The 23,822-nt window shown below is 40.5% G+C and overlaps 2 protein-coding genes across 2 annotated transcripts in view; one reads left to right on the top strand and one right to left on the bottom strand.

Annotated features, from left to right (window-relative positions):
* The first annotated feature begins 290 nt into the window (after positions 1-290).
* LOC104585736 (phosphoinositide binding protein) lies at positions 291-9,414 on the top strand. Its single transcript, XM_010242706.3, has 3 exons — positions 291-564; positions 1,283-1,451; positions 5,243-9,414. Exons 1-3 carry the CDS (start codon positions 451-453, stop codon positions 8,920-8,922), a joined length of 3,963 nt encoding a protein of 1,320 aa, XP_010241008.1. The 5' UTR covers positions 291-450; the 3' UTR covers positions 8,923-9,414.
* An 874-nt stretch (positions 9,415-10,288) lies between these two features.
* The window catches only part of LOC104585735 (organelle RRM domain-containing protein 2, mitochondrial-like), a 38,758-nt gene continuing 25,224 nt past the window's right edge, over positions 10,289-23,822 (bottom strand). The window contains exon 4 of the mRNA XM_010242705.3: positions 10,289-10,779. Within this exon, the coding sequence (XP_010241007.1) occupies positions 10,720-10,779 (60 nt within the window). The 3' untranslated portion in view covers positions 10,289-10,719. The remainder of the gene's footprint in view (positions 10,780-23,822) is intronic.

The raw sequence follows: 23,822 nt of genomic DNA, 5'->3' as shown, positions 1-23,822 counted from the left end.
TTGCAACCATTCAAAAACTAGGTGGCCTAATGGGCTTTGAAACTTCATATTTGAACTAGGAACTAAGTCGGTTCGATTCGGGTCGATTTTGGTTTTTTTGTGTGAAAACCGAAACCAACCCGAATCATCGGTTTAGGAATTTGCACAACCTGAAACCGATCCGTGCTGATGAAAACCCGGCCGACTCGGATTGGGTCGGTCCGGGTTGGTCGGTTTGGTTATGAACAGCCCTACTGAATGCCAAGCCAAATGGTCGAGTCATTTAAGAGGCCCGTGACGGCAAAGCCCGTGATGATAGCATTCACCCAAAAAGAGAAAGGAAAGGAAGACGAAACCGACGAACCTCACAAAAGGATCTTAGGTTTCTGTATCTTCGCTTTTCAATTTCTCTTTGATCGTTTCTTTCAATTTCTATATTTTCTTCCCGGATTTTTCTCTCCGTAAAAGAAGATGTTGGAGAAGATCGGATTGCCGGCGAAGCCATCGCTTCGAGGAAATAATTGGGTGGTCGACGCATCTCACTGTCAGGGATGTTCTTCTCAGTTTACATTCATTAATCGAAAGGTTTGACTTCTCTCTTCTTTAATTTGATGACCCTGTTTGGATTTTCTGTTATTTCTCATATTTTTCTTCGAAATCGGTGTTGCAAAATTTTCTTCCCCCATTGATAAGATGGATTATGATTTTGCTTTTACGTATTGTATCCTATTTTCGTTTTCTTTTGTAAATTGTTCATTCATATTGATTGTACAGACATTTTAAGTTTCTTACTGTCAATCTTCGACAAACTCGTTTTACGTTTGACTTTTAAAGGTAGCATTGGTATCAATTAGTGTGAATTAGGAGTGCTTTTACTTTTTAATGTTTACTGAGAAAAACTAGAATTGTTTATACACTATATCATGTGGAGTTATTAAGAAACAAAACAAAGTTTAATTTATTCTTCTGGGAGCTCAATTGGATCTATTAGTTGCATAGATGCTATGGGGACTACTAAATTCTACTCAAAAGTGGCTAACGGCAGATAGAAAGATGACACTATATGACATGATTCACTGCAACATTTAGTGAACCGAAAGCAAAAGGTTTACTATTGGGTTTGGGGTTGATCTAGAAACTACATGATATTCCTTAACCTTCAAGGCTTCAAGTCATTCCTCAACCTTTGAAATGAATAGTTCTATCAACATGGTAGTAGAGGGATTGCTAATTTATTTTAAGGTTCTTTTCCAGTATTCTTCCTCTTTCTGTCTTATAGATATTCCTTGCTTTGGAGTTTCAGCATCATTGCCGGAGATGTGGGGGCTTGTTCTGCAACAGTTGTACGCAACAGAGAATGGTCCTACGTGGTCAAGGTGACTCACAAGTTCGGATATGTGATCCTTGTAAAAAACTTGAGGAGGCCGCACGATTTGAGATGCGGCATGGGCAGAGGAGCAGAACTGCAAAAGGTCCATTTCAGTAATTCTAGTATTTAGTATAGTTAAGTTAGACATGTAGAAGATTATTTCCTCTATTCCAATTATTTGGGCACTTCTGGTTTCAGTTTGAAGTTCTCATCACTATGTTACAATCTCTGTCCTTTTATTATTTATTTATTTTTTCATGTCTTTGATTTTTTAGCTTGTTAAGTGGAATGAATGTTTGTTGCTTATTGTTGTGTTCTTTTTCATCTTTTAGATTTTGTTTCCATCTTTTCATGAGGGAAAGTGATTGAACTATTGGACCTGCTGGTGCTACAAAATTTCTACTTCTTCACTCTTTTCTTTTAACTGATCATTTTACCCTACCACATGTTTTTCCCAAATTTTTAATGACATCTTTTTTTTTTTTTTTCTATTCTTGAAGCCAAATTGTACAGGAACATTTTTCCTATACTGTACCCTTTCCTTATAGGCATTTTCTAGCCATGCCTTGTAGAAATGCATTTATACATGATAAATAAAATCAACTTGAAGTATCTTCAGTTCAAACTAAAATTGACTTTGATGAACTTGAACTACTACTGTTTTTTTCTTCTTTTGATAAAGGTGAAGAATTGTATTAAGTAAAGTACTGTTGGGTTAAGTATATAATTACTGAACTAATCTTACTATTAGCTTTAATTAAAATTGTATGCACAGTGCTATTGTCGGCAGCATATATTCCTGGCTAGGTGTCAACTAATTTGGTTTGCAACTAATAGATGGCTATACAAAAAGTATATGTGTTTTAAATATTAAAAAGGGGAAAAAGGTGAGGGATCAACTGTTAAGGCTTTCTATCAAAAACGTGAATAGTTGAGGTTGAGATGTAGGTATTAGGTAAGATTCTTCAAAGTTTGGTAAAACAGGCTAAGGAATCACCCTAAAACTGGGTAACGGCACAAAATAAAGGCTTTTAATTGACTGTTAGTGTGGAGACAGGCCCCTGGAAAACTCTTATCCAAGCCTTTTTAATATTGCAGAAAACAAGGAGGCCCCACTGTGCCTGATTGTTCTTTGTATACCAATTATTGTATGGTCCCCCAAGTTTAGAAGGAATATTTACCATTGGGAGATCGGGCAATTAGAGGAGTTGCTCTGTCAGATCCAAAATCACCAGCTGAACACCAATGTTGAGGACAACAGAGTCAGAGGTGGGATAAATCTGGATGCTTCTCAGTTAAATCTATGACCAGTCATCACACACATGCTTCTAGCTTCTCCTATAGATCTGTTTGAGTTTGTAAAGTTCCATTTAAAGTGGCTTTTCTAGTTTGGATAGCTGCTCTTGGCAAATGTCTAACCAAAGACAAGCTCATCCGAAGGGGTATAAACCTTCCATCCAGCAGCTGTTCTTTATGCAATATTTGACCTGGAGACTGCTGACCATGTCTCTCTGCAATGTCCTATAAGCAGTAAAGTCTGGGCTCATTTTCTTAGTAGTCTTTAGTTGAGCTGGGCCTTCCCAAATGATTGTTGACTGTGGTCTTTTGAGATTAATTTGAGAGGAGAGTAGTTCCAGGATGTTTTATATATGCATGTGATCCTCAGGCTGTAATAGATTTAATTACTTTAAGCGTTTCTAGTAGGATATTTAGAGCAGTGTTATGGTAAGGCAATCGCTAGTTGTTTTAGCCTCTCTAGGTTTGATGGGGGGTATCCCATCCCCCAACCCCCCAACCCTGGTGGCAGTGGGATTTAATCCCAAGTCTCTGCTACAACTAGCCAGGAGAATTTACCAACTGAGCCACCATCAGTTTGTGATTTATCCTCTTTAGTCCGTGCAATAACTAGTTGGTGCCTACTGCCTAGATGATGACTAGTCAATGAAAAAAATAGGTTTGAAATTTAAGACATTGTTGCAATCTCAGAAATAAGTCCATATAGATACAAACATGTTCTATATTATTCTAAATAATTAGAGATGCAAACAAATAAATAAATCTTTAAAATGACTTTGTGGTTGACTATTCATTAATCATCTAGTTGATCTTATTGATGCTTAATCATACTAGGCAACAACATCATATTGACCAACTAATTAGTGATACAGTGATCTGGCCCTCAGCTGACTAGTTGACACTTCGATAAGACTGATTTACAGTTTATGAGTTACAGGAATCTCGGTTGATTCAGTTATTACAAATTGATATTTGATTAAGGAATCTCACCTTCTTAATTGAAATTAAGAAAATGCCTTCCCCCCTGCCACCCCTCCCCCCAAATAAAAAAGGATTTGATTACCATAAGAGTTACTACTTAGATATTGGCAGTTGAGGTATTTAGGGAAATCTTAGTTGATTCACTTAGTACAAATTGGTTTTGATTCAGGTATCTCACCTTCCTAATTGAAATTGAGGAAATGTCCCCCACTATTTTCAGTGGTTCCTCTAGTGGGTCTTAGAGGATAACAATACTTCATTGGAATGCTAAATTCTTGGCTTCCGGATTGAACACCCTATTCATCTGGGTTTCTTGATTTGCTGATATTGCGGATGGTGCTTGCTTGAAATGGTGCATCAAGAAATCTTGTTCTATATCTTGCTTTGTTACATGGTTTGTGCAATGTTCACCGTTGAGAGATATATTGTATTTGGGTTGTTGGAGGTTACAGGGTATATTTGTAATATTGTTAAATTATGAGGACTTGTATGTGTTTATGGGAGAAAAGGGGCTTATGTGTAGTTCTGATATAATTTGGTCTTTTGCTTATTTAAGCGAGTGGTTGTGTGGGATTAGGGTTGAGTGAGTGAGAGAGAGAGAGAGAGAGCTGTATCTTGTTTTCATTGTGGATATTTTTCCTCTCCTCCCATGGATGTAGGCTACCAAGTCGAACCACGTTAAATCTTGGCATTCTCTCCATTTCTTCTTATTTTCTCCTTGATTTGCTATTCTGTTTTATGTTACTTGACATGCACCTTGTTATGTTTCTATGTTGGTGTATATCTTTTGGCTCTTTATGCTTGTATACATGTATGTCTGTATAAGGATCAAAGACCAAGGCGGGATACAAAATTTTCATTAAATTGTCCTGAGCAAAAAGATTAAAAAAATGTGATTCATCCATCACATAGAAAAAGAAATGAAAGGATAAAAGTACATCAATTGAATAGAAATGGTTTTGGTAATGTATACAAATATGATAGCAATGATAAGGAATTTGCAGAAATTAGGTTGCAATTCATTAGTTCAAAAACCATCACTTTCTGTTAAAATAATACTTGACCTGGTTTTAGAAACCTTAAAATTTTTATGTCCTACTGAATTCAATTAAGCCTCATTCCTAATTGAGGATTCCTACATAAAACCTACTCTGTGATTCTACTTTAAGTGAAATAATCTTCTACCAACATATCACAAATAGGTTTCTTTGATTTTCCCCTGTGATTCCTAATTGAGGATTCCTACATAAAACCTACTCTGTAATTAAGCCTCATGGAGTTTTTTCTCATAGGTTTCTTTGTTGCCTTTAGGGCTTAGAAAACCTTAAAAATTCAACATAAAAAAGATAAAGAACCTAGTATTTTCTAAGTATGTCTTTATGTTCTTTGTGTGTAATGTTGGAATGTATTAGTTCTTTATGCGCATCTGTACAGTAATGACCTTAAACTTTTTTGTTTCCCTTCTGTCCCCTTTATTTTAAATAGTAATTTCATTATAAATCGTAAAGTGTTACTTATGCATCCTTGCACGCAGTCATGCATCAAGCGGGATAAACTCGGGTTTTCAAATGGAAATGGATCAACATCTAATTGTTCTCTTCTGCATCCTTGATTTAGGTAGATCAAAACTGACATCAAAGCACGAGGAGGAAGTTCTAAATCAAATTCTTGGGAGTGACAGGAAGGAGACCTCTTTAGGACATATTTCCACCTTTGACATGGTCTCCAATCTTCAAAGGGCTACAAGCAGTGCATCTTGTTCAAATATAAATGAAGAATCTATTGCCCAAGATGGAGAACAAGACATGCATAGGTGTGTCACTGTGGACATGCAAAATCCTGCTCCAAGTGAGATGGGAAGCACAAGTCCAGAAGAGTTGCGTCAGCAAGCACTGGAAGAGAAAAAGAAGTACAGAATTCTCAAGGGAGAAGGAAAACCTGATGAAGCCTTAAGGGCCTTTAAGAGAGGAAAGGATCTTGAGAGGCAGGCTTTAGCTTTAGAAGCTGCATTAAGAAAGACCCGCAAAAAGGCTTCTTCTAGTAGTCTGGCTGACATCCAGAATGTAAAAGATGGCCTAAAAGAATCAGGTCAAAAGAGTAAACGATCTCATACAATGCTTAAAGAAGAAAAAGGTGACCTTGTTGCTGAATTGAAGGAATTGGGATGGTCTGACATGGATCTTCATGAAGCTGGTAAAAAGAAAGAAAAAATCAGTTTGGAGAGTGAACTGTCTAGCCTTCTTGGAGAAATCCCTCAAAATTCTAAAGGCAAGGGAAATGGGAACATTGATAGGAGCCAGGTCCTTGCTCATAAGAAAAAGGCTCTCATTTTTAAGCGGGAAGGGAATCTTGCAGAGGCCAAGGAAGAGCTAAAGAAAGCCAAGGTTCTAGAAAAGCAACTTGAGGAACAGGATTTCTTGGCTGAGGCCGAAGACTCAGATGATGAGCTAGCTTCTCTGATCCATAGTATGGATGACGATAAACAAGATGGATTTTCAATTGGATATGAGCAGGACCCAGGTTTTAACTTTGAGAACTTCGTTGATGTTGCTGATGATCTTGGTCTTGATGGTAATTTTGAAGTTACAGCTGAGGATATGGATGACCCAGAGATAACTGGGGCCCTAAAATCATTGGGTTGGACTGAAGAATCTTCTCACCCAGAGAACATTATATCCCAATCTGTTTCAATGGACAGGGAAGCATTATTAAATGAAATCCTTTCTCTGAAAAGAGAGGCTCTAAACCAAAAACGAGCAGGTAATACTGTGGAAGCAATGGAACAACTAAAGAAAGCTAAGTTACTTGAAAGAGATCTTGAGATGTTGCAGTCTCAGGCAGACATCTCTGCATCTCTTTCTTTGAAGCAAAAGGTTCAAGCCTCACAGACTATTGAAAATTCATCTATCTCGATTGAAGTGGATAATGGAACTGTTGGGTTATCGAAAATTATGGATTCTGAATTCCCCAAGAAAAGTAAGCTAATGATTCAGAAAGAGCTTTTGGGTCTGAAGAAGAAGGCTCTTGCTTTGAGGAGGGAAGGAAGATTGGATGAGGCAGAAGAAGAATTGAAGAAAGGAAAGGTCCTTGAGCATCAATTGGAAGAGATGGAGAGTGCTTCTAAACTGAAGGCCACAAGAGCGAACATTGGTAGGAGGGAATCAGAATCAACATACAAACATCCAGATGTGTTTACAGCTCCTGCATTGGGAGTTGAAGGAGATGAAGTGGATGTGACAGACCAGGACATGCACGATCCTGCATTGCTCTCTATGCTTCAGAATTTGGGTTGGAACAATGAAGATGTTGATGCTGTAAGTTTGCAATCAAGTCCTTGTCATGGTGTTACATTGTCTGAACATGCCACTGAAACTGCTGCAACCCAAACCCCTCCTAAAGTCGTGGCACCAAGAAAAACTAAAGCTGAAATTCAAAGGGAACTCCTAGGCTTGAAAAGAAGGGCCCTTGCTTTGAGACGCCAAGGAGAGGCTGAGGAGGCTGAGGAAGTGTTGAGAACGGCGAAGGTATTAGAAGCACAACTTGCAGACATGGAAGTTCCACTTAATACTCTTAATCCACAAATGAAGCAAGCAAATACATACCTTGTCCAGAAAAATGAAACCACTAATCCTCCTTCAACAAGTTCTGCTGGGCAAGAAGATGAAGAGGTTGTAACAGAAGAAGATATGAATGATCCAACACTTCTCTCTGGTCTAAAGAGTTTGGGCTGGAGGGATGAAGATGTTGAACTTCTTAGCAAGCCAACAAGACCTTCTAAACATCTAAATGAACAAGATACTGATTCATCTGTGATCAAACTCTCTTCTGAAGTCCCAGTTGTGTCATCAAGAAGAAGCAAAGCTGAAATCCAAAGGGAACTCCTAGGTTTGAAAAGGAAGGCCCTTGCCCTTAGACGACAAGGAGAGAATGAAGAGGCTGAGGAAATCCTAAGGACGGCAAAGGCATTAGAAGACCAAATGAAAGAGTTGGAAGTCCCAAAGCAAGATCTTCTGCCAGATTCTACCAAGGGACCGAATTACCCTGTGGTTTTGATTGCCCAAGAGGAAAATGGAAATATAACAGCTGTGGGAGAAGTAAGTAAAGTAGCAGCTGAGTCAACGGAGGGTTCAAAGGATAAAGTAGCTAAATTGCAAATTAACTTGGGTTGGAAGGACAGTAACACAGCAAAACCTCCTCCAGGTAGTTCTGCCAGACATGTCTCTGAAACTTCATGGTCCATCAGGGATCAGACTCCATTAATAGAAGTTGGCTACTCTGATGACAAGAGAGAAGTCGAAAACGTGTCCTTTCCCCAGTCACGTCAGTCTGCGAACCTGATTGATTTGTTGACTGGAGATGACTGGAGACGTTCCCAATTATCTATTGAAGAACCACAAAATAAAGGAAACATCACTTCTGATATGTCTAGTGTACCCACACCGCCAGGAACCTTTAGGAGCACAAAAATGGAAATGGGCAGTAAAGAGGCAATTATTTCTGAGAATAGTGGAAAAACAGTTCTTATAATCAATAATGGACTGAAGAATGAAGTCAATTCTGCACCACAATCTGTTTCTCATGACAATAAAAACTCTTTGCAGCAAGACATATTGGCTCATAAAAGAAAGGCTGTTGCTTTGAAGAGAGAGGGAAAATTGGCAGAAGCTAGAGAGGAATTGCGGCAGGCAAAGCTCTTGGAGAAGGGTCTAAATGAAATCTCTCAATCCGATGCATCCATCTCTACTTCAGATCATACTTCTGTTGGGCAAGAAGTTCGTAGAACAGAAAGTCAGGCTCCAAAACCAATGTCAGGTCGAGATCGTTTCAAGTTGCAACAGGAGTCCCTTGCGCACAAACGACAGGCTCTGAAGCTGCGGAGGGAGGGTCGTACAGAAGAAGCAGAAGCTGAATTTGAGTTGGCTAAGGCACTTGAGATGCAGCTTGGAGAGATGTCAGGGAATGACACCGGAAATACTGGCAAATCTGTCAATGAAGAAAAAATGGAAGATTTGAGTGTTGAGGATTTTCTTGATCCACAACTTCTGTCTGCCTTGAAAGCAATTGGGTTGCAGGATGCTGACATTGTCTCTCGAGACCCAGTAAAATCAGAAGTTGCTAAACCAACTACTGCTAAGAGAGAAAACTCCAGTCAAGAGAGAAGTCAACTAGAAGAGCGCATCAAGGAGGAGAAGGTGAAGGCGCTCGGACTAAAAAGGGCAGGGAAGCAAGCGGAGGCCTTGGAGGCACTTAGGACGGCCAAACAACTTGAGAAGAAACTCAATTCATTGCCTTCGTAGTGAAGCAGACCTTAGAATGCCATATTCTGAGCCACAACTATCCTAAGCTCGTATAATTTCAAACCAATATTGGAAGTGGACATGTATGTCATATATTATGACATTCATGCCTTTTAAGCAATGTTTTAAAAAACGACGTGGAACTGAAACCGTTTTGGCCATTGGTTTCTGGGTTGATGGTTCAACCGTCCGGTTCAAATAGACAGCCCATTCTGACAATAAATTAAAAATTTAAAAATGGCCAAAACTGTTGAACGGGTCGATGGTTTGACCACCTGGGCCGATGGGTCATTGACCGATTCAACAATTTTTTTTCAGGGACCCGGTTTAGGGTAAAATGGAACTGGTTGCCTTGACGGTTCCAGGGCCAAACAGTCCAACCGTCTATGTCAATGGTGGTTCGAAAACCATGCTTTTAAGGCTTTTCCCAAATTGTAAAAGAATTATTGATCAGTAAATGTTTCTCTTGTAAGCAAGGTTCAAACTTCAAAATATCAATATGTATTGACCGATACACATCATGCCAGGAGATTCCCAAATATGTCCCTACAGGGGTTGTATCGGGTCAGACCATGGTTCAGAGGGTAGTTAGGACTTAAACCAACCCTTTCGAAAAAAATAACTAAAACATAAAAAACACCGACACATACCGATAACGCTACCTTGCTTGTAAGTTTCAATTTCCACATCAAAGCTTCTTGTTTCATTTGCTTTATATTTTTCAATTATTTTATTACGGTGCCTCTTGGGCTGTTACCATGAGTTTCGGTGGTTCAAACAAGACAAAATTGTAATTCTTTTGAACTCTTTAGCTCAAGGCGCCCTCGGATCGAGACAAACGTCCTCCCAAATTTTATTGAAGAATCTCTTGCAACAGATTCCACACGATTCCACCATAATTTCGATTGATGAATGAATTCGCCCCAAGGGCTTTCAAAAATCAAAACAATGGACAAAAAGAATCACTCTGCATGAAGCATTTCAGTTATAAGGGGGGCCTGATAAAGGCCAAAGCAAATGATGCCTGGCAACTGATCTGTTGGCCCACAAAAGATAGTTGATTGCTTACCGGAGTCATCAGTCACGTAAGTCCCTGGTCCACAAAAGATAGAAGAGGGCTAAAAGCCCAAACAAATGCAATTGAAAAAGAACAGGAACAAAGAGAAGAAAAGGAAATTCAAGAAACTTCAAGTATTGAACCCAGGTACTTAGCGACCCTATTATCTATCCATTGTCCTTAATTTATCATTACGAAACTTTCGAGCCCTTGGAAGTGGGGGTTCACTTTAAGATAAAACGGAAATCGGCAGGCATAGGAAGGAAAATGGCCAACGCTTCAGGAATTATAATCCATATAGAAAGAGACTAACAAAGAGAAATAATATTGGAATTTATTATGATTCCGGTTTCGCACTTGGCGTGCAACGTTATTAAGTTGTAAACCCAGAATTCCCAAGGACGTTAACAAGTAACAGGCAACATTATTCTACACTCTCTAGTAACAATAGATTTTAGCCATTGTCTCATTATCCACCCATTTTGATGTTCCCGTGTTTCATAGTTCAATAATCAATCAGCTCAGTAGTCACTGTGACCTAATCTTTTGCCAAGTACTGTGGATCATCAAAGCTCTCTTGAGGCAAAATAGAGAACTAGGATTGCTGATCCAAAAGAACAAAAAACCCACGAGAGAGAGAGAGAGAGAGAAAGCTAGGATTTATAAACAGTACTGCCAAACTGAATCGTTTCAAACTTTCAATACATCGGTCGCTCAGATGGGGCTCCATTATCCTCAGATCATGCCGGTGGTGTTCTTGGTCTTGCATACTCAGCAAAGATAACCCACCCATCGAGAAACTACAACCAAGACAAAAATTAGAGGACCATCAATAAATATAAAATCAATTACAAAAGAGAGGATACGTGTTAGTAAAATAATTAAAAAAAATTAGGGTTTCAGGACCAGGTGGTCAAACCTTTTTATAAGTAACCAGAAGAAGATAAATACTAGTAAAAGGAAAGAATAATTTATATTGAAGAACAGGAAGAATCAGCGGGAGGATAAAGAAAGCCCAAATAACTCTAGATGTTGATTTTGCATTAACACAGAGATGTCTGAAAACTTCTTGCAGCAGCAGCATCCTTCAGGATAGTGGTGGCAATTGGGCAGGTTGGGTTGGGTTTGGTTTGGGTTGAGCTTCAACCCAATTCATCTAATCCACCAACCCATTAATAACCCAGTTTGATAAAGTTAAATGTGTTAGGTTCAACCCAAACCCGCCTTGATCCAATCCAACTCACCCAACCCATTAATCTTATGGAGAAGTACGGACAGGTCCAATGCAGAGCTATAAACATTCAAAATGTCAAAAACCCCCACTCTACACACCAATGCCCGCCCGTGAATTGGCATCAATTCCGAGCTGGCACCCCCCCAACTGTACTTTGGGCCTAAAAATTCTGACCCTGGGCTGAACTGCCATTCTCCCTTAATCTTATAACAACTTGGTTTATGTACTTAAAAGAAAAAACCAATTTCCTTATAACAAATAAGTTGGTCATGGCTTGATGGTAATAGTGATTATTCTCTACACAAGTGAAGATTCAAATCACATTACATGCATATTATTTTTACAAGGAGAATAAAAAGCAATTAAGCACATGGACCCATTTGACTATGTTCGGGTTTCGGGTTTGGCCAAACCACTTAGGTTCAAATCGGTCAAACCAACTTGAACCATCCGGATCCAGGTTGTGTTGGTTTGGTACAGACTTGCCCAAATTGTGTAAGGTCCAGACAGGACCAGGTTGAACTGACCCGGGTCGGTCCGAATTGTTTGGATCCAAGTTGGTATGGACCTGGTTAGTCTAGATTACTAGGTTGTTTGGGTTGATTCAGGTTGGGTATAGTTGGGACATTTGCACTAGAATCAAATCGGACCAAATTGGGCCATTTGACTGAATTTGGATTTATGTCGATTTGGGTAAACTATGTTGGCTCAAGCCAAAACTAATTTTAGTCAATAATTAATAGAAAATTAACGTATTAATTTTAAATTATTTCACACAAATGAAGAAAATTAAAGAAAATGGCTAAGGAATTCACACTTGTATCATTAACGGTCAACCCAATGGATATCCACAACCCATTTAAATTGACCCAATGGGTCATAACCCATTTCCAACCCGCCAAGTAAATGGGCAGGTTGGGTGGGTTGGATGGGTTCAACAGGTTTGGTGAGAAATTGCCACCTCTACTTCAGGCACAGAAGGACGAGTGGTAAGTTTTGTCAAAGTTTCAAGCTAGGTTTTATCGAAGCTTCTGAATATAGGTGATTTCCTGAAGTCTGGATCTCCTGCCCACGTTTATCGCGGCCACACATGGAGAACATCTCATCCTCTGCATAGTATTATGCAGGGGGAGATGTTCCCAATTCACGGAGGATAGTGTATTGTGGGTACGCGTGGGCAGAGTGATCGTGGGCAGGAGATCCGGAGTCGATTTCCTGGGGGTGTCAATGAAGGGTCTAGGAGTGACAAAGGAATATCCAGTGGCAATTGAGAGAAAAGTTTTGGAGGAAAAAGGGAGAAGAGGGCGCAAAACAGACAATTAACTGTTTAGGCTGGCTTGGGGCTTGAATGAGAAGGCCGGTAGTGTGAGTCGGGGTAAGAAGACGGGTAAGGAGCGGTGAAATGGTAAAAGGACCATGGATGTGAAGTTTTATATATCAAGCTTAGTTTCATTAGTGGTGTATATATGGACTCGTTTAAATTAGCGTCTTGGAATACAAGGGGCCTAAATTCAGGTTGTAGGAGGGTGGTTACCAATGCGTTTTTGAAAAAATGGAATCCGGGTATTCTGTGTCTTCAGGAAACGAAGATGGAGAAGATAAATCAGACAGTAGTGAGAAGTATATAGGGGTGCAGCTGTGATTGGGTAGCTTTACCTACAGAAGGAATTGTTGCGGGGATCCTGGTGGTATGGGATTCGGAGGTAATATCAGTCAAAGACAAAATTATAGGGCAGTTTCCAGTTTCACTGTTACTGCGTTCACAGGACAGGGACTGGGAGTGGGTCTTGACAGTGACATATGGGCCTAACAAAGAGGTTGAGAAACTCTTTTTGGGAGGAATTAGATGATACAAGAAGGAAATGGAGGTATCCTTGGGTTATAGGTGGGGATTTTAACGCGATCAGATTCTCCTATGAGAAGAAGGGTCAGAGAGAAAATAGGAGGGGAACGAGTGGTTTTGTGGAGTTTATGAGGAGGTGGGAGATGGTAGATTTACCGTTGCTGGGGGGGGATATACTTGAACAAACAAGCAGGAAGAAGCAACATTGGTTAAACTAGACATTTGTGGTGTCTACAGAGTGGGAGGAATATGGCTAAAAGGGAGTTTGACAAATTAGCTTATAAAGAGGAAATTAAGTGGAGCCAAAGGTCAAGGTGTTTGTAGCTGTGAGATGGATATAACACGAAATTCTTTCACAAAATGGTTAGTGCAAGGAGAGAAAATACAATAAAAAAATTGGAAATTCAGGGGATGGAAAGAGAGGAGGAAAGACAGATAAAAACACAGAGTGAATTTCTATGAAAACTTGTACAAGGAAGATTGGATATGCAGACCTACATTAGAAGGATTGCATTTTGAAACCCTCTCAGCAGAGCAAGCCAAAGAGTTGGAGAAGCCATTCACAGAAGGTGTGGGAAGTCATGAAGGGCTGTGAGGGAGACAAGGCACCAGGACCTGATGGTTTTACAATGCTTTTTTATAAGAAATGTTGGGAAATCGTGAAGCTTGATGTCCTAAATGTATTAAGAGAGTTTCATGACAGGGGAGCTCTCAAAAGAAGCCTAAACCACATGTTTATCACTCTAATCCCAAAGAAGAAAGGGATAGTAAGGCAGTATGATTCCAGACCAATCAGCCTTGTCAGTAGTTTATATAAGATCCTAGCTAAACTCTTGGCTAACAGAATGGAAAAAGTGATGTCAAAACTGATTGCTGAAGCTCAAGGTTCTTTCATAGGGGGGAGGCTGTTAGTAGATGGGGTTCTCATAGCTAACGAAGTAATAGACTCAAGAAGAAGTGGGTTCGCGCGTTTTCTGTGTAAGGTGGATATGTAGAAGGCTTATGATCATGTAAACTGGAATTTCTTGGACTACATGTTGAAGAGAATGAATTTCGGGGAGAAATGGAGGAATTAGATAAAAGTGTCTTTCTTCTTCCTCTTTCTCAGTTCTTGTGAATGGGAGCTCTTGTGGGAGGTTTAGAAGTTCTAGGGGATTAAGACAAGGGGACCCTCTATCTCCCCTCTTGTTCATTTGTGTGGCTGAAGCACCCTACAGGATGGTAGAGAGAGAACGGATGGGAGGACTGTTAGAAGGTTTTAAAGTAGGCAGTGGAGAAGAGGAGGTAACACTATCCAATTTGCAGATGACACCCTTTTCTTCTGTGATGCAGTTTGGGAGCAAATCTGGAATGTGAAGGCAATCTTGAGATTGTTTGAGGTGGTAACAAGTTTACATATATGCCACTTTATTGTGTTTGCATATAATTTCACTTGTTCTTTTTGAGGATCTTTAGGTATTGAAGATGGCTGTTACCAGGATTGGAGTCTTGACCTTCTGGTTGCCAGGAAGGTAGGAAGTTGACTATGGTGTGGTCATATTTTGCTAGCTTCTGGAAAACTTAATTTTGCATTTAGAAATTATGGAGGAGAAGTTTGTTCCAGCAACCAGGTGGAAGAAAGTCCTAGTTGTGGAAAAGAAGACTTTTCTGTTGGAAGAACTAGGTGGAGCTTCAGCGGTAAAAATCAGAGAAGAAAAACGATCCATGGTTATCTTATGTAGGGAGGCTTCAAGCTGGCTAAAAGGATTCTTCGATAGCATATTATTTGCCATTACAGAGACAGGTTAGAAAGGGGATCTTTGTGTGCTGAAGAAAAAATCCATAGTGGAGAAGAAGATGGCGGGAGAATTCATTCAACTGACTGAAATGTTTGGAAGGGGAAAAGGGCAGATTATTCGTATCCCTGCTGGAAAGGAGAAACAGGGGTGGCTGCAGTTCGCGAAGGCCCTGAATGAGTACAAGCAGAGACTGTGGTTGCTGGAAAGACAGTAGGAATGAGCATCGTCCACCTGATTCGAAGACTTCTTCTGAATCTCCTTGTAACGAGGAAAAGATGACGGGAGTTGGAGGTATCTGTGGTAACTCCCTCTGCTCAAAACTGATGGCTGACGGCGGTTTGGAGGAGTGGCAAAGAAGAAAGGTGGTTAGAATGGGTAAGAAGGTGGATAACTGAGAAAGAGTGCTACAGGATGTAGTGGCCTCTGTGCCGACGACAGAAAAGGCATTACTTCGTCCATTTGGGGAAACAGCAGCAACTTTAGATATGGATAGTAAAGCTAAGAATCTAATCAAAGTATCCACAAGAGAGGGAGTAGCGTCAGTGGAAAACTGGAATCCCTCTTGCAACAGGATGGAGGTAGATTATGAGTCCTTTCGTCTGAACATTGTGGGACTTCCCTTTAATCTTTGGACAGAGGAAACATCCCTTCAGATTGCAGCAATATGTGGAGGATTCATTCTGGATGTGGATGTCTGATCTTCGAGTGGCCAGCTTGCGGTTAGGGGGATCCAAGCCGGAAAAAATTCCAAGGTTGATCCAAGTTTTCTCAGACGACAGGTGGAGGCAAGTGTGGGTAGCGTCGGAAGTTGAATCGCTCCTTTGGGAGAAAGGGCGAAAGGTTGAAGATGATTACGTGGCAGATAGAAGGCCACGTGGTGAGGAGAGAAAGAGAGACACGAATGCCAATCATGGTTTTCCCCCAAAAGAAAATAAAAAGTTGGGCGAAATTAATTCAGGCTCCATTTTCCCAATTTTAGCTGGTTTTTCAAACTGTTTTGAATTTTGAAGGAACAAACCTGTGTCCTACGTGGAAGCTTTAAAAGGAGAGGAAGTAAGGCTTCTAAACCGGGGGTGAACCAAACAGTTGGGCCAGTTTGTTTTTCGCCCTCATGTGATAACTTAAATATCATGTGCGGGGTTGTGGGGGAATTGATGGGGTATGATGTTTCCCTAACAGCAAATCCTCTAGGAAATAGCCGCATTTACAGTGGGCTAGTTGACCTCCTTCAATGCAAGAAAAACCCAATCCTAGGTGCACAACATTAAAGGAAATGTAGGGGGATGAAGAAGATGGCAGTCGGTGGATAAACTGTGAAGTTTCTGATGAGGATAGCCTTTCCGATGAAGGATCCAGTATAGGAACTGTTGACCAGACTATCCAAGTTTGCTTGGAGGGTGAAGAGAATTTGTGCATCAGTGATCTGTTCGCGGCAGAGAGGGTCAGCAAGACTCAGTTTCAAGAGAGTTTTGTTGTTAAAGCCATTGAGCAGGTTACGCAGGGGGAGAAAGAATTCTGTGAAAACCTTGGTGCTCAGATGGAAATAATGTTGGAAGGGCAAGTGTAAAATGGTCTTAGCTTAATAAATCATGCTCAGGATCAGCAAGGGTCATCCTGTTTACAGAAAGAGTGTAGACTTCTCTCTGTCGAGCAACAAAAGTCAGACGAGCAGAGGATGATTGTACAGGGGATTGTAGGACTATGAAGGAGTCTCCTCCAAGGGGCACAGAACCAAGAGCTAAAAGTTTATGGTAGCCATGGATCACATTCAACCAGAAAAACCTGATGTCTTGATGGGCAACCATGATCTGAAATAGGGAGATAAGGAACCTGAAAATCCCCCTTCTGTACTTTGTATCCTGGTAATCCCTACAATTCTTGTATTTTTGGTTTTGCTACTGACTCCTCTTCTAGCTCTCATGCAGATAGCCCAACTCCAATTCTTGCTGTGATAAAGCCCATGGACTTGCCTGGTGGTGTAACAGGGGAAAACATGAGAGATGGAGGTTGTAGCATGGGGGGAGAAAAGGGTAAAGAAAAAATAGAACAGGAGAAGGATGATAATGTTGTAGTGAATGAAAAGGGAAAGGAATGTAGACCTGAAGCAGGGGTCTCGGTAGAAAGGAGACAAGGGAAAGAGGACCAAGTGGTGAACTTAGCAAGGATGGGGCTTAATATAGAGAAGGCTAAAGTTGTGAGCTCCCAAATGAAGAAAGGAAGAGGGGGAGGAAAAAGAAAGAAAAAATTGAATGAAGTGGAGAAGCTCATTAATGATGTAGAGGGGGACAAAGAATTTAGTGCTAGGGGAGGAAGAAGATAAGGAGGTTTATAGGAAGAGGAGTCACAAGGGAATTTTAGACAGCTTAATGAAGATCATCAGTTGGAATGTCAGGGGACTAGGAAGTGCCACAAAGAGGAGGTCAGTTAAGGAGTTGTTGAGGAAGGAAAAACCAGATATTGTGATGGCTCAGGAATCCAAAGTTCAGGAGGTAGATAAGAAGTGGATCAAGAGCTTTTGGGGAGAGAGAAATATTCAGCGGAGCATTGCAGCCGCATGGGGTGGGGTGCTTCAAGGGGAATAATTACAGCCTGGAAGGAGGATTTATTTCAATGTAGTGATGAGCTAGTGGGTAGATTTTCGGTCTCAAAGTTGAAGAATATTCAATTATTCAGGATGGGTTTGAATGGGTTCTCACTAATGTTTATGGTCCAAACTCTTCAGAGAAAGGGATAGAATGTGGGAAGAATTAGCACATATTCGAAGATTGTGGGAAGGACCTTGGTGTTTAGGAGGAGATTTTAATGTGACTAGTTTTGTGGATGAATCGGTTGGAGGAAGGCAGAGGGTCACTTCACGTATGAGGCATTTTAACAGTTTTATTGAGGCTTTTGAACTAAGAGACTTCCCTCTTGGTCAATCCTGTTTTACATGGTCCAGCCTTAAGGCTAATTCTATTTGTTCTAGGCTGGACAGGTTTTTAATGTCTCTTGATTGGGAAGAACATTGGATGGGCTTGAGGGGAAGAACATTACCCAGGATTACATCAGATCATTGGCCATTTGTTTATTTCAGAGGTCTTTGGATGGAGGTCCCACTCCTTTCAGGTTTGCGAACATGTGGCTTACCCATCCAGAATTCAAAGCTAAGGTAAAAGAGTGGTGGGAGTCCCAAAGCTTACAACCTATGTGGGAAGGTCAAAATTTTTGAAAAAGCTACAGAGGTTAAAAGGGGAAATTAAAGAATGGAACAAAGTGAAGTTTGGGAGAGTGGAAGAGAAAAAAGTTAGTTTAATCTCACAAATTGAGGAGATAGATAGGAAGGAAGTGCAAGGTGTCTTGGAAAACCAAAGCTTACTCTCTTGAGAGAGGAGATAAGTTGGAAGCAGAAGTCTAGGGAGAAGTGGATTAAAGAAGGTGATGGAAATACAACATTCTTCCATGCGTTAGAAAATGGCAGGAAAAGAAAGCGCTCAATCTCTTCTTTATTGGTGGAAGGTACCGAGATCACAGATCAAGGTGGCATTGCTAAGGCCTTTGCTGACCATTTCAGATTAATTTATCGTAGGCCAATTAATGAGAGGTGGTCACTTGATGGACTTGATTGGGAGTTTTTGGAAGAAAATCAAGTGGAATTGTTGGAGAAAGTTTTGAGGAAAGTAAAATTAAGGAAGCAATTTTCTCCATGGATAGATCTAAGGTTCCGGGACCAGATGGGTTCACTATGGCGTTTTATCAAGACTGTTGGGAGACAATCAAAGATGATTTGATCAAAGTGTTTAGGGAATTCAACAGAAAGGGGAGAATTAGTCCAAGGATGAATTCAACCTTTTTAGCCTTGATCCCAAAGAAGAAAGGTGACACCCAGCTAGGTGATTTCAGGCCTATAAGCTTAGTGACTAGTATCTATAATTGCCAAGGTACTTTCTCTGAGACTTAAAAAGGTCCACCCCTCAATCATTTCTCAGTTCCAAGGGGCCTTTACTCAAGACAAACACATAGTTGATCAAATCTTAATTTTAAATGAATGTGTGGAGGCTCAAAAAAGGTTAAAGAGAAAGGGAGTGGCAATTAAATTGGACTTGGAGAAAGCCTATGATCTAGTGGATTGTGAATTCTTGATTAATATCATGAAGAGGTGTAGTTTTGAGAATGTATGGTGTAAATGGATTAGAGGTTGTTTGCAAACAAGTCACTTTTCTATTTTAGTAAATGGATCAGCAGTTGATTTCATTGAAGGCTTACGATATCTTAGACAAAGTGATCCACTCTCTCCCTTACTATTTACTTTGGTGGCCGAGGTATTAAGTAAGTTGATTTTAAAGGCTAATTCCTTGCAATTTGCAGATAGAGTTTTGGTCTCTCACTTGCAGTTTGCAGATGATATCCTCATTTTTTGTGATGGAGAAGGAAGAGAGGGGGTAGAAAATCTGAAGTTGGTAGTGAAGCTCTTCGAAAGGATCTCAAATTTGAGAATCAATTGGTATAGAAGTTTAGTAGCTAGTATTAATGTAGAAGGTGATGAGCTGAAGTCAATGGCAGACTTATTGGGGTGTGAGAAAGGAAATTGGCCTTTGTGATATTTAGGTTTACCCTTGGTGGCAACCCTAGGTCGGCTAGTTTTTGGAACCCAGTAGTGGAAAGGTTTGAGAAAAGACTAGCAAGTTGGAAAAGGAATTATATTTCTTTGGGTGGGAGAATACATTGATCAAATCCACTCTGGCAAACCTCCCAGTATACTATATGTCGGTTTTTAGGATGCCTCAAGCTATGGTAAAAAGAGTTGAAAAGATAATGAGAGATTTCCTTTGGGAGCCTGGTGAAGGGAAGAAAGACATTTGGTTAGATGGGATAAGGTGATGCAATTGAAGATTGGGGGGTATGGGCATTAGAAATGTTGAGTTGAAGAACTCGGCCTTATTGAGTAAATGGCTCCGCAGATTTCCTAAAGAAAATGAGAGGTTGTGGACTAGAGTTATTTCAAGTATCCATGGGCTATCAAACAACGGTTGGGATGCAGGCTGCTTACATAGAGCTACTCTGGCTGCTCCTTGGAAGGCTATCCATGACAATCTTCCTGTGTTCCTCAATCACACAAGGTATGATTTAGCTTTGGGTCGAGAAATTAGATTTTGGGAGGATATGTGGGTAGAGGAAGCCCCCCTTTCGGAAGTTTTTCCTTCTCTCTTTTGAGCTTTTTAGTTTCAAAGGTAAACCTATTTGTAATTTTATCAGCTCTTCCTCATCCCTTTCAAACCTGAGTTTGAATCTTGGCTTCACTAGAAATCTGAGAGAATCTGAAATTTCCAATATCTCAGCTTTGCTTCTTTCATTGAGTTCAGTACGTTGGGGAGGGTGGTTCAGATTCTAGAGTGTGGACCCTTAGTCAGTCGGTCTCTTTTTCCTATAAGTCCTTTTTGAATTCTCTTGTCTCCACCCCCTCTCCTCATTTCCCTGTTAAGGAGATATGGTCTCAGCCCATCCCTCCAAAAGTCAGTGCTTTTTGTTGGGAAGTGTTTCATGGCTCCATTAACACCTGTGATTTGCTTCAGAGGAAAAAACCAAATTGGCGTCTGTCCCCAAGTTGGTGCTCTTTATGTAAGTTGTATGGTGAGACTGCCTTTCATCTTTCGATCTCCTGTCCTTTTGCTACTTCTATCTGGGAGTGGTTTTCATCTCTTTTTGGATGCAGTTGGCTTCCCCGTGATTGTCTGAAAGGTGTTTGTTTTTAGCTCTCACCTTTTCTGCTGCCCTAAAAGAAGAGACAGAATTATGTGGAGATGCACTAGAGCAGCAGTGATCTGGACAATTTGGGAGGAAAAGAATCTAAGAATCTTTGAAGACAAGGAAAGAAGAAAAGAAGTTGTCATTGAGGTGATTACTCTCAAAGTAGCGCATTGGGTGAGCACTTTAAAGCTCTTTGCTAACTTTAAGGTTGAAGATTTCTGCAGATCGTGGGGAATAATTGCATGTTCTTCGTCTAGAAGACAGATTGTTCAAGAGGCCTGGTCTCCTCCATGTGTTGGGTGGAAGAAACTAAAATTTGATGGTAGTTGTAAGGGCAATCCTGGGCCATCGGGTATTGCTGGGGTAATTAAGGAAGAAAATGGAAACATTCTAGCTTTGTACTCAGGTCCTATTCAGCATGGAGATGTGGTGATATCAGAATTATTGGCAGCAGTCTATGGAGTAGAGAAAGCTAAAGAAATGGGGATTACTAAGCTGATTATTGAAGGTGATTCAAAAGTAGTTGTGGGCTGGCTGAAAAAAGGGGAAGGAATCATATGGAAGTTGTTGAAGATTAATTAGTTTTATGATGTTTTTCTGAGTAGATGTTTTATGTTAGTTGTTAGATAGGAGGTGGGGATCACAGTAGTTATGTGAGTCCAAATTTTATTATGTTTTTTGAGTGTTATATATGCTGTTTTATGTTTTGCCGCCCTATAAGGGCATAGTTGTCTTTGTACTGTTCTATTATTTTAGTATAAATAATAAGTGAAGGGAGCGGCCAGATGATTGCTCTCTTTTCTTTCAACTTCTCTTCTTCTCCTTCTCTCTTCAAGAAACTACTTTCTTTCATATTTCTTAATTCAGCAGATTTCTACTTGGTATCAGAGCATCGGCTAGGGTTTCTTGAAGCATTCTCATGCAGCCCTAGATCAGCCTACTGCATGAAGTAGTAAAGGGCTGATCGATCTGCTATAGATTGCCCAGTTCTTGGAGTTTTTGGTGGGATCTAGACATCAGGAAGGTGATCTACTATTCGGCATCAAAATCAGGAAGAACTGGAGTACAAGGAAGAGTCCCAGAAAAGTTGGACTCTTTGTTTTTTATCTGATCTTGGGCGCCCAGGTATTGTTAGTTTTCTTTTGATTTTCTGAAGAGGGTGGTTTGGTTTCTGAAATTTTCTAGGCCTCCCGGAGTGAATGATTCACTTTTCTCTTTGTTGGGAGGCGTGGGGAGGAGAGAGATTTCCCTCCAGCTAGGATTTTCTTCTTCCGGAAGGGTTGGTTTCTATGTGTGTGGTATTAAATTATTTTTTGAAGGTCTCCAATCTATTTTTTTCTTACTGTTGAACTGTTTGAAGTAAAATGGAGAGTTGGAATACCGAGATGAAATCTACCGGTACTGTGGGACTGGGTGTTGGAGGTAGTAGTGCTTTTTTTGGGTCTGGGATCATTACTATAGTAAAACTTGATGGTACAAATTATTTGGAATGGGCACAATCAGATAAAATGGCTATTGGTGCCCGTGGAAAATTAGGGTATCTCACTAGGGAGGAGAAGAAACCCGATACAGACTCTTCCCGATGGGTGCAAGAGAATTACATGGTAATGTCTTGGTTGTGTAATTCTATGTTTCCTCATATTGCAAAAAATTCCTATGGGCTAATACTGCTAAGGAGATTTGGGATAGAGTGATTGAAACCTACTCTCAGAAGCAAAATGAAGCCAGAGCCTATCAGTTAAGAAATCAGGTGATAAGTATGAAACGGGGAGAAAAACCTCTTGCTGTGTATTTCTCCATGCTGAAAACCCTATGGCAGGAAATAGATCACTTAGAAACTGTGGTATGGGAAAGTGTAAATTATGCAGCAACTTATCACAAACTGGTAGAGAGGAATAGGGTTTTTGAGTTCTTGGCAGGGCTGAACCCTGAATTTGACATTGCTAGGCAGCATATTCTTTCTAGGGAGGGTGTGACACTCTCTCAGGCCTATGCTTTTGTCTCTGGAGAGGAGAGTAGGAGGAATGTAATGCTGAGACAGCTTGGGATTGACCAGTCGGCTATGGTTGGTACAACAAAACCTAAGCCGAATGGAGACAGGGGAAGTAGTGAGCCTAGAAGGGAAGATAAGGACTTGGTGTGTGATTATTGCAAGAAGCCTAAGCATACTAGGGACACTTGTTGGAAGCTTCATCCAAATCTTATGCCTGCTCGGATAAGAAACAAGAAGGGAAATGCAAATGTAGCCACTATAGGAGACTCGTCAGCCCCTCTCCCAAACTGATTGGGAATCCATTGCAGTAGCAACAGTGAGAACAGAATTGGAGAGGTTTGGACAGTTTATGAGTAAGAAAGATTCACCCAGCTCTAGCCTTCCAGATGGACAGCAGAATGCAGGAGCCAACTACACCACTTCCTTTGCACATACAGGTAGTTCATATGCAACTGCGAATCTTGCATCCACTTCAGGTAAGGAAGGACCTCCCTAGATTATAGACTCAAGAGCATCTGAGCATATGGCTAATGCCCCTACCAATTTTAGTTCCTATCAGTTGTGCTCTGGTAGAGACAGAGTCTCTACAGCAGATGGTTCACATATGCCCATTGCTGGGAAGGGGACAGTTAGAATGACCAATGCTATAACTCTGTCCTCTGTTTTACATGTCTCTAGACTTCATACCAACCTACTGTCTGTCCTCTTGTAGTATTAGTACAAAGTCTCCATTTAGCCTCCTTTTTCCAGATGGAGAGATATTTCATATACCTCTGAGGGTTTTTGGCTGTATTTCTTTTGTTCACATTCTTGGCCCTCATCGCAAGAAATTGGATCATAAGGCCAAGAAATGTGTTTTTCTTGGGTATGCTCAGAACCAAAAGAGGTATTGCTGTTATGACCTCTTGATAGTGTGGCCGGCCAGAAATAAGATGAAGAGAAGAGAAGAAGAAGAGAGAAGAGAAGATATTGGCAATAGAACAATATTGGCAGCGCCAACTTTTATTATATTATATAGGGCGGCAGAAATAAGAAGGGAAAAGACCCTTGTGCCCCTACTGTAAGTGAGTACAATAACAGACATAACAGAAATAAAAAAGTTGAAATAAAAAACGCTTTAACTAGCCAAACAGACCCTAACACAAATAACTTATATTTCAACACTCCCCCTCAAGTTGGAGCATAGATGTTAATCATACCCAACTTGTCACACAAATCATTGTGCCGCACATGATGAAGACCTTTGGTGAAGATATCTGCAAGTTGTTCTT

Source organism: Nelumbo nucifera, chromosome 1 (genome assembly GCF_055504915.1).
Source record: "Nelumbo nucifera cultivar China Antique chromosome 1, China Antique-T2T, whole genome shotgun sequence".
In the NCBI taxonomy this organism is placed as follows: domain Eukaryota; kingdom Viridiplantae; phylum Streptophyta; class Magnoliopsida; order Proteales; family Nelumbonaceae; genus Nelumbo; species Nelumbo nucifera.
The sequence above is the reverse complement of the archived record's forward strand: the minus strand, read 5'-3'. Positions and strand labels throughout refer to the sequence as shown.

Excerpts from the sequence above, each read along its gene's own strand:
- LOC104585736 (XM_010242706.3), top strand. The coding sequence starts at position 451 with ATGTTGGAGAAGATCGGATTGCCGGCGAAGCCATCGCTTCGAGGAAAT. Across the intron at positions 565-1,282 it reads TTACATTCATTAATCGAAAG|CATCATTGCCGGAGATGTGG; the intron begins GTTTGACTTCTC and ends TTGGAGTTTCAG. Across the intron at positions 1,452-5,242 it reads GAGGAGCAGAACTGCAAAAG|GTAGATCAAAACTGACATCA; the intron begins GTCCATTTCAGT and ends TCCTTGATTTAG.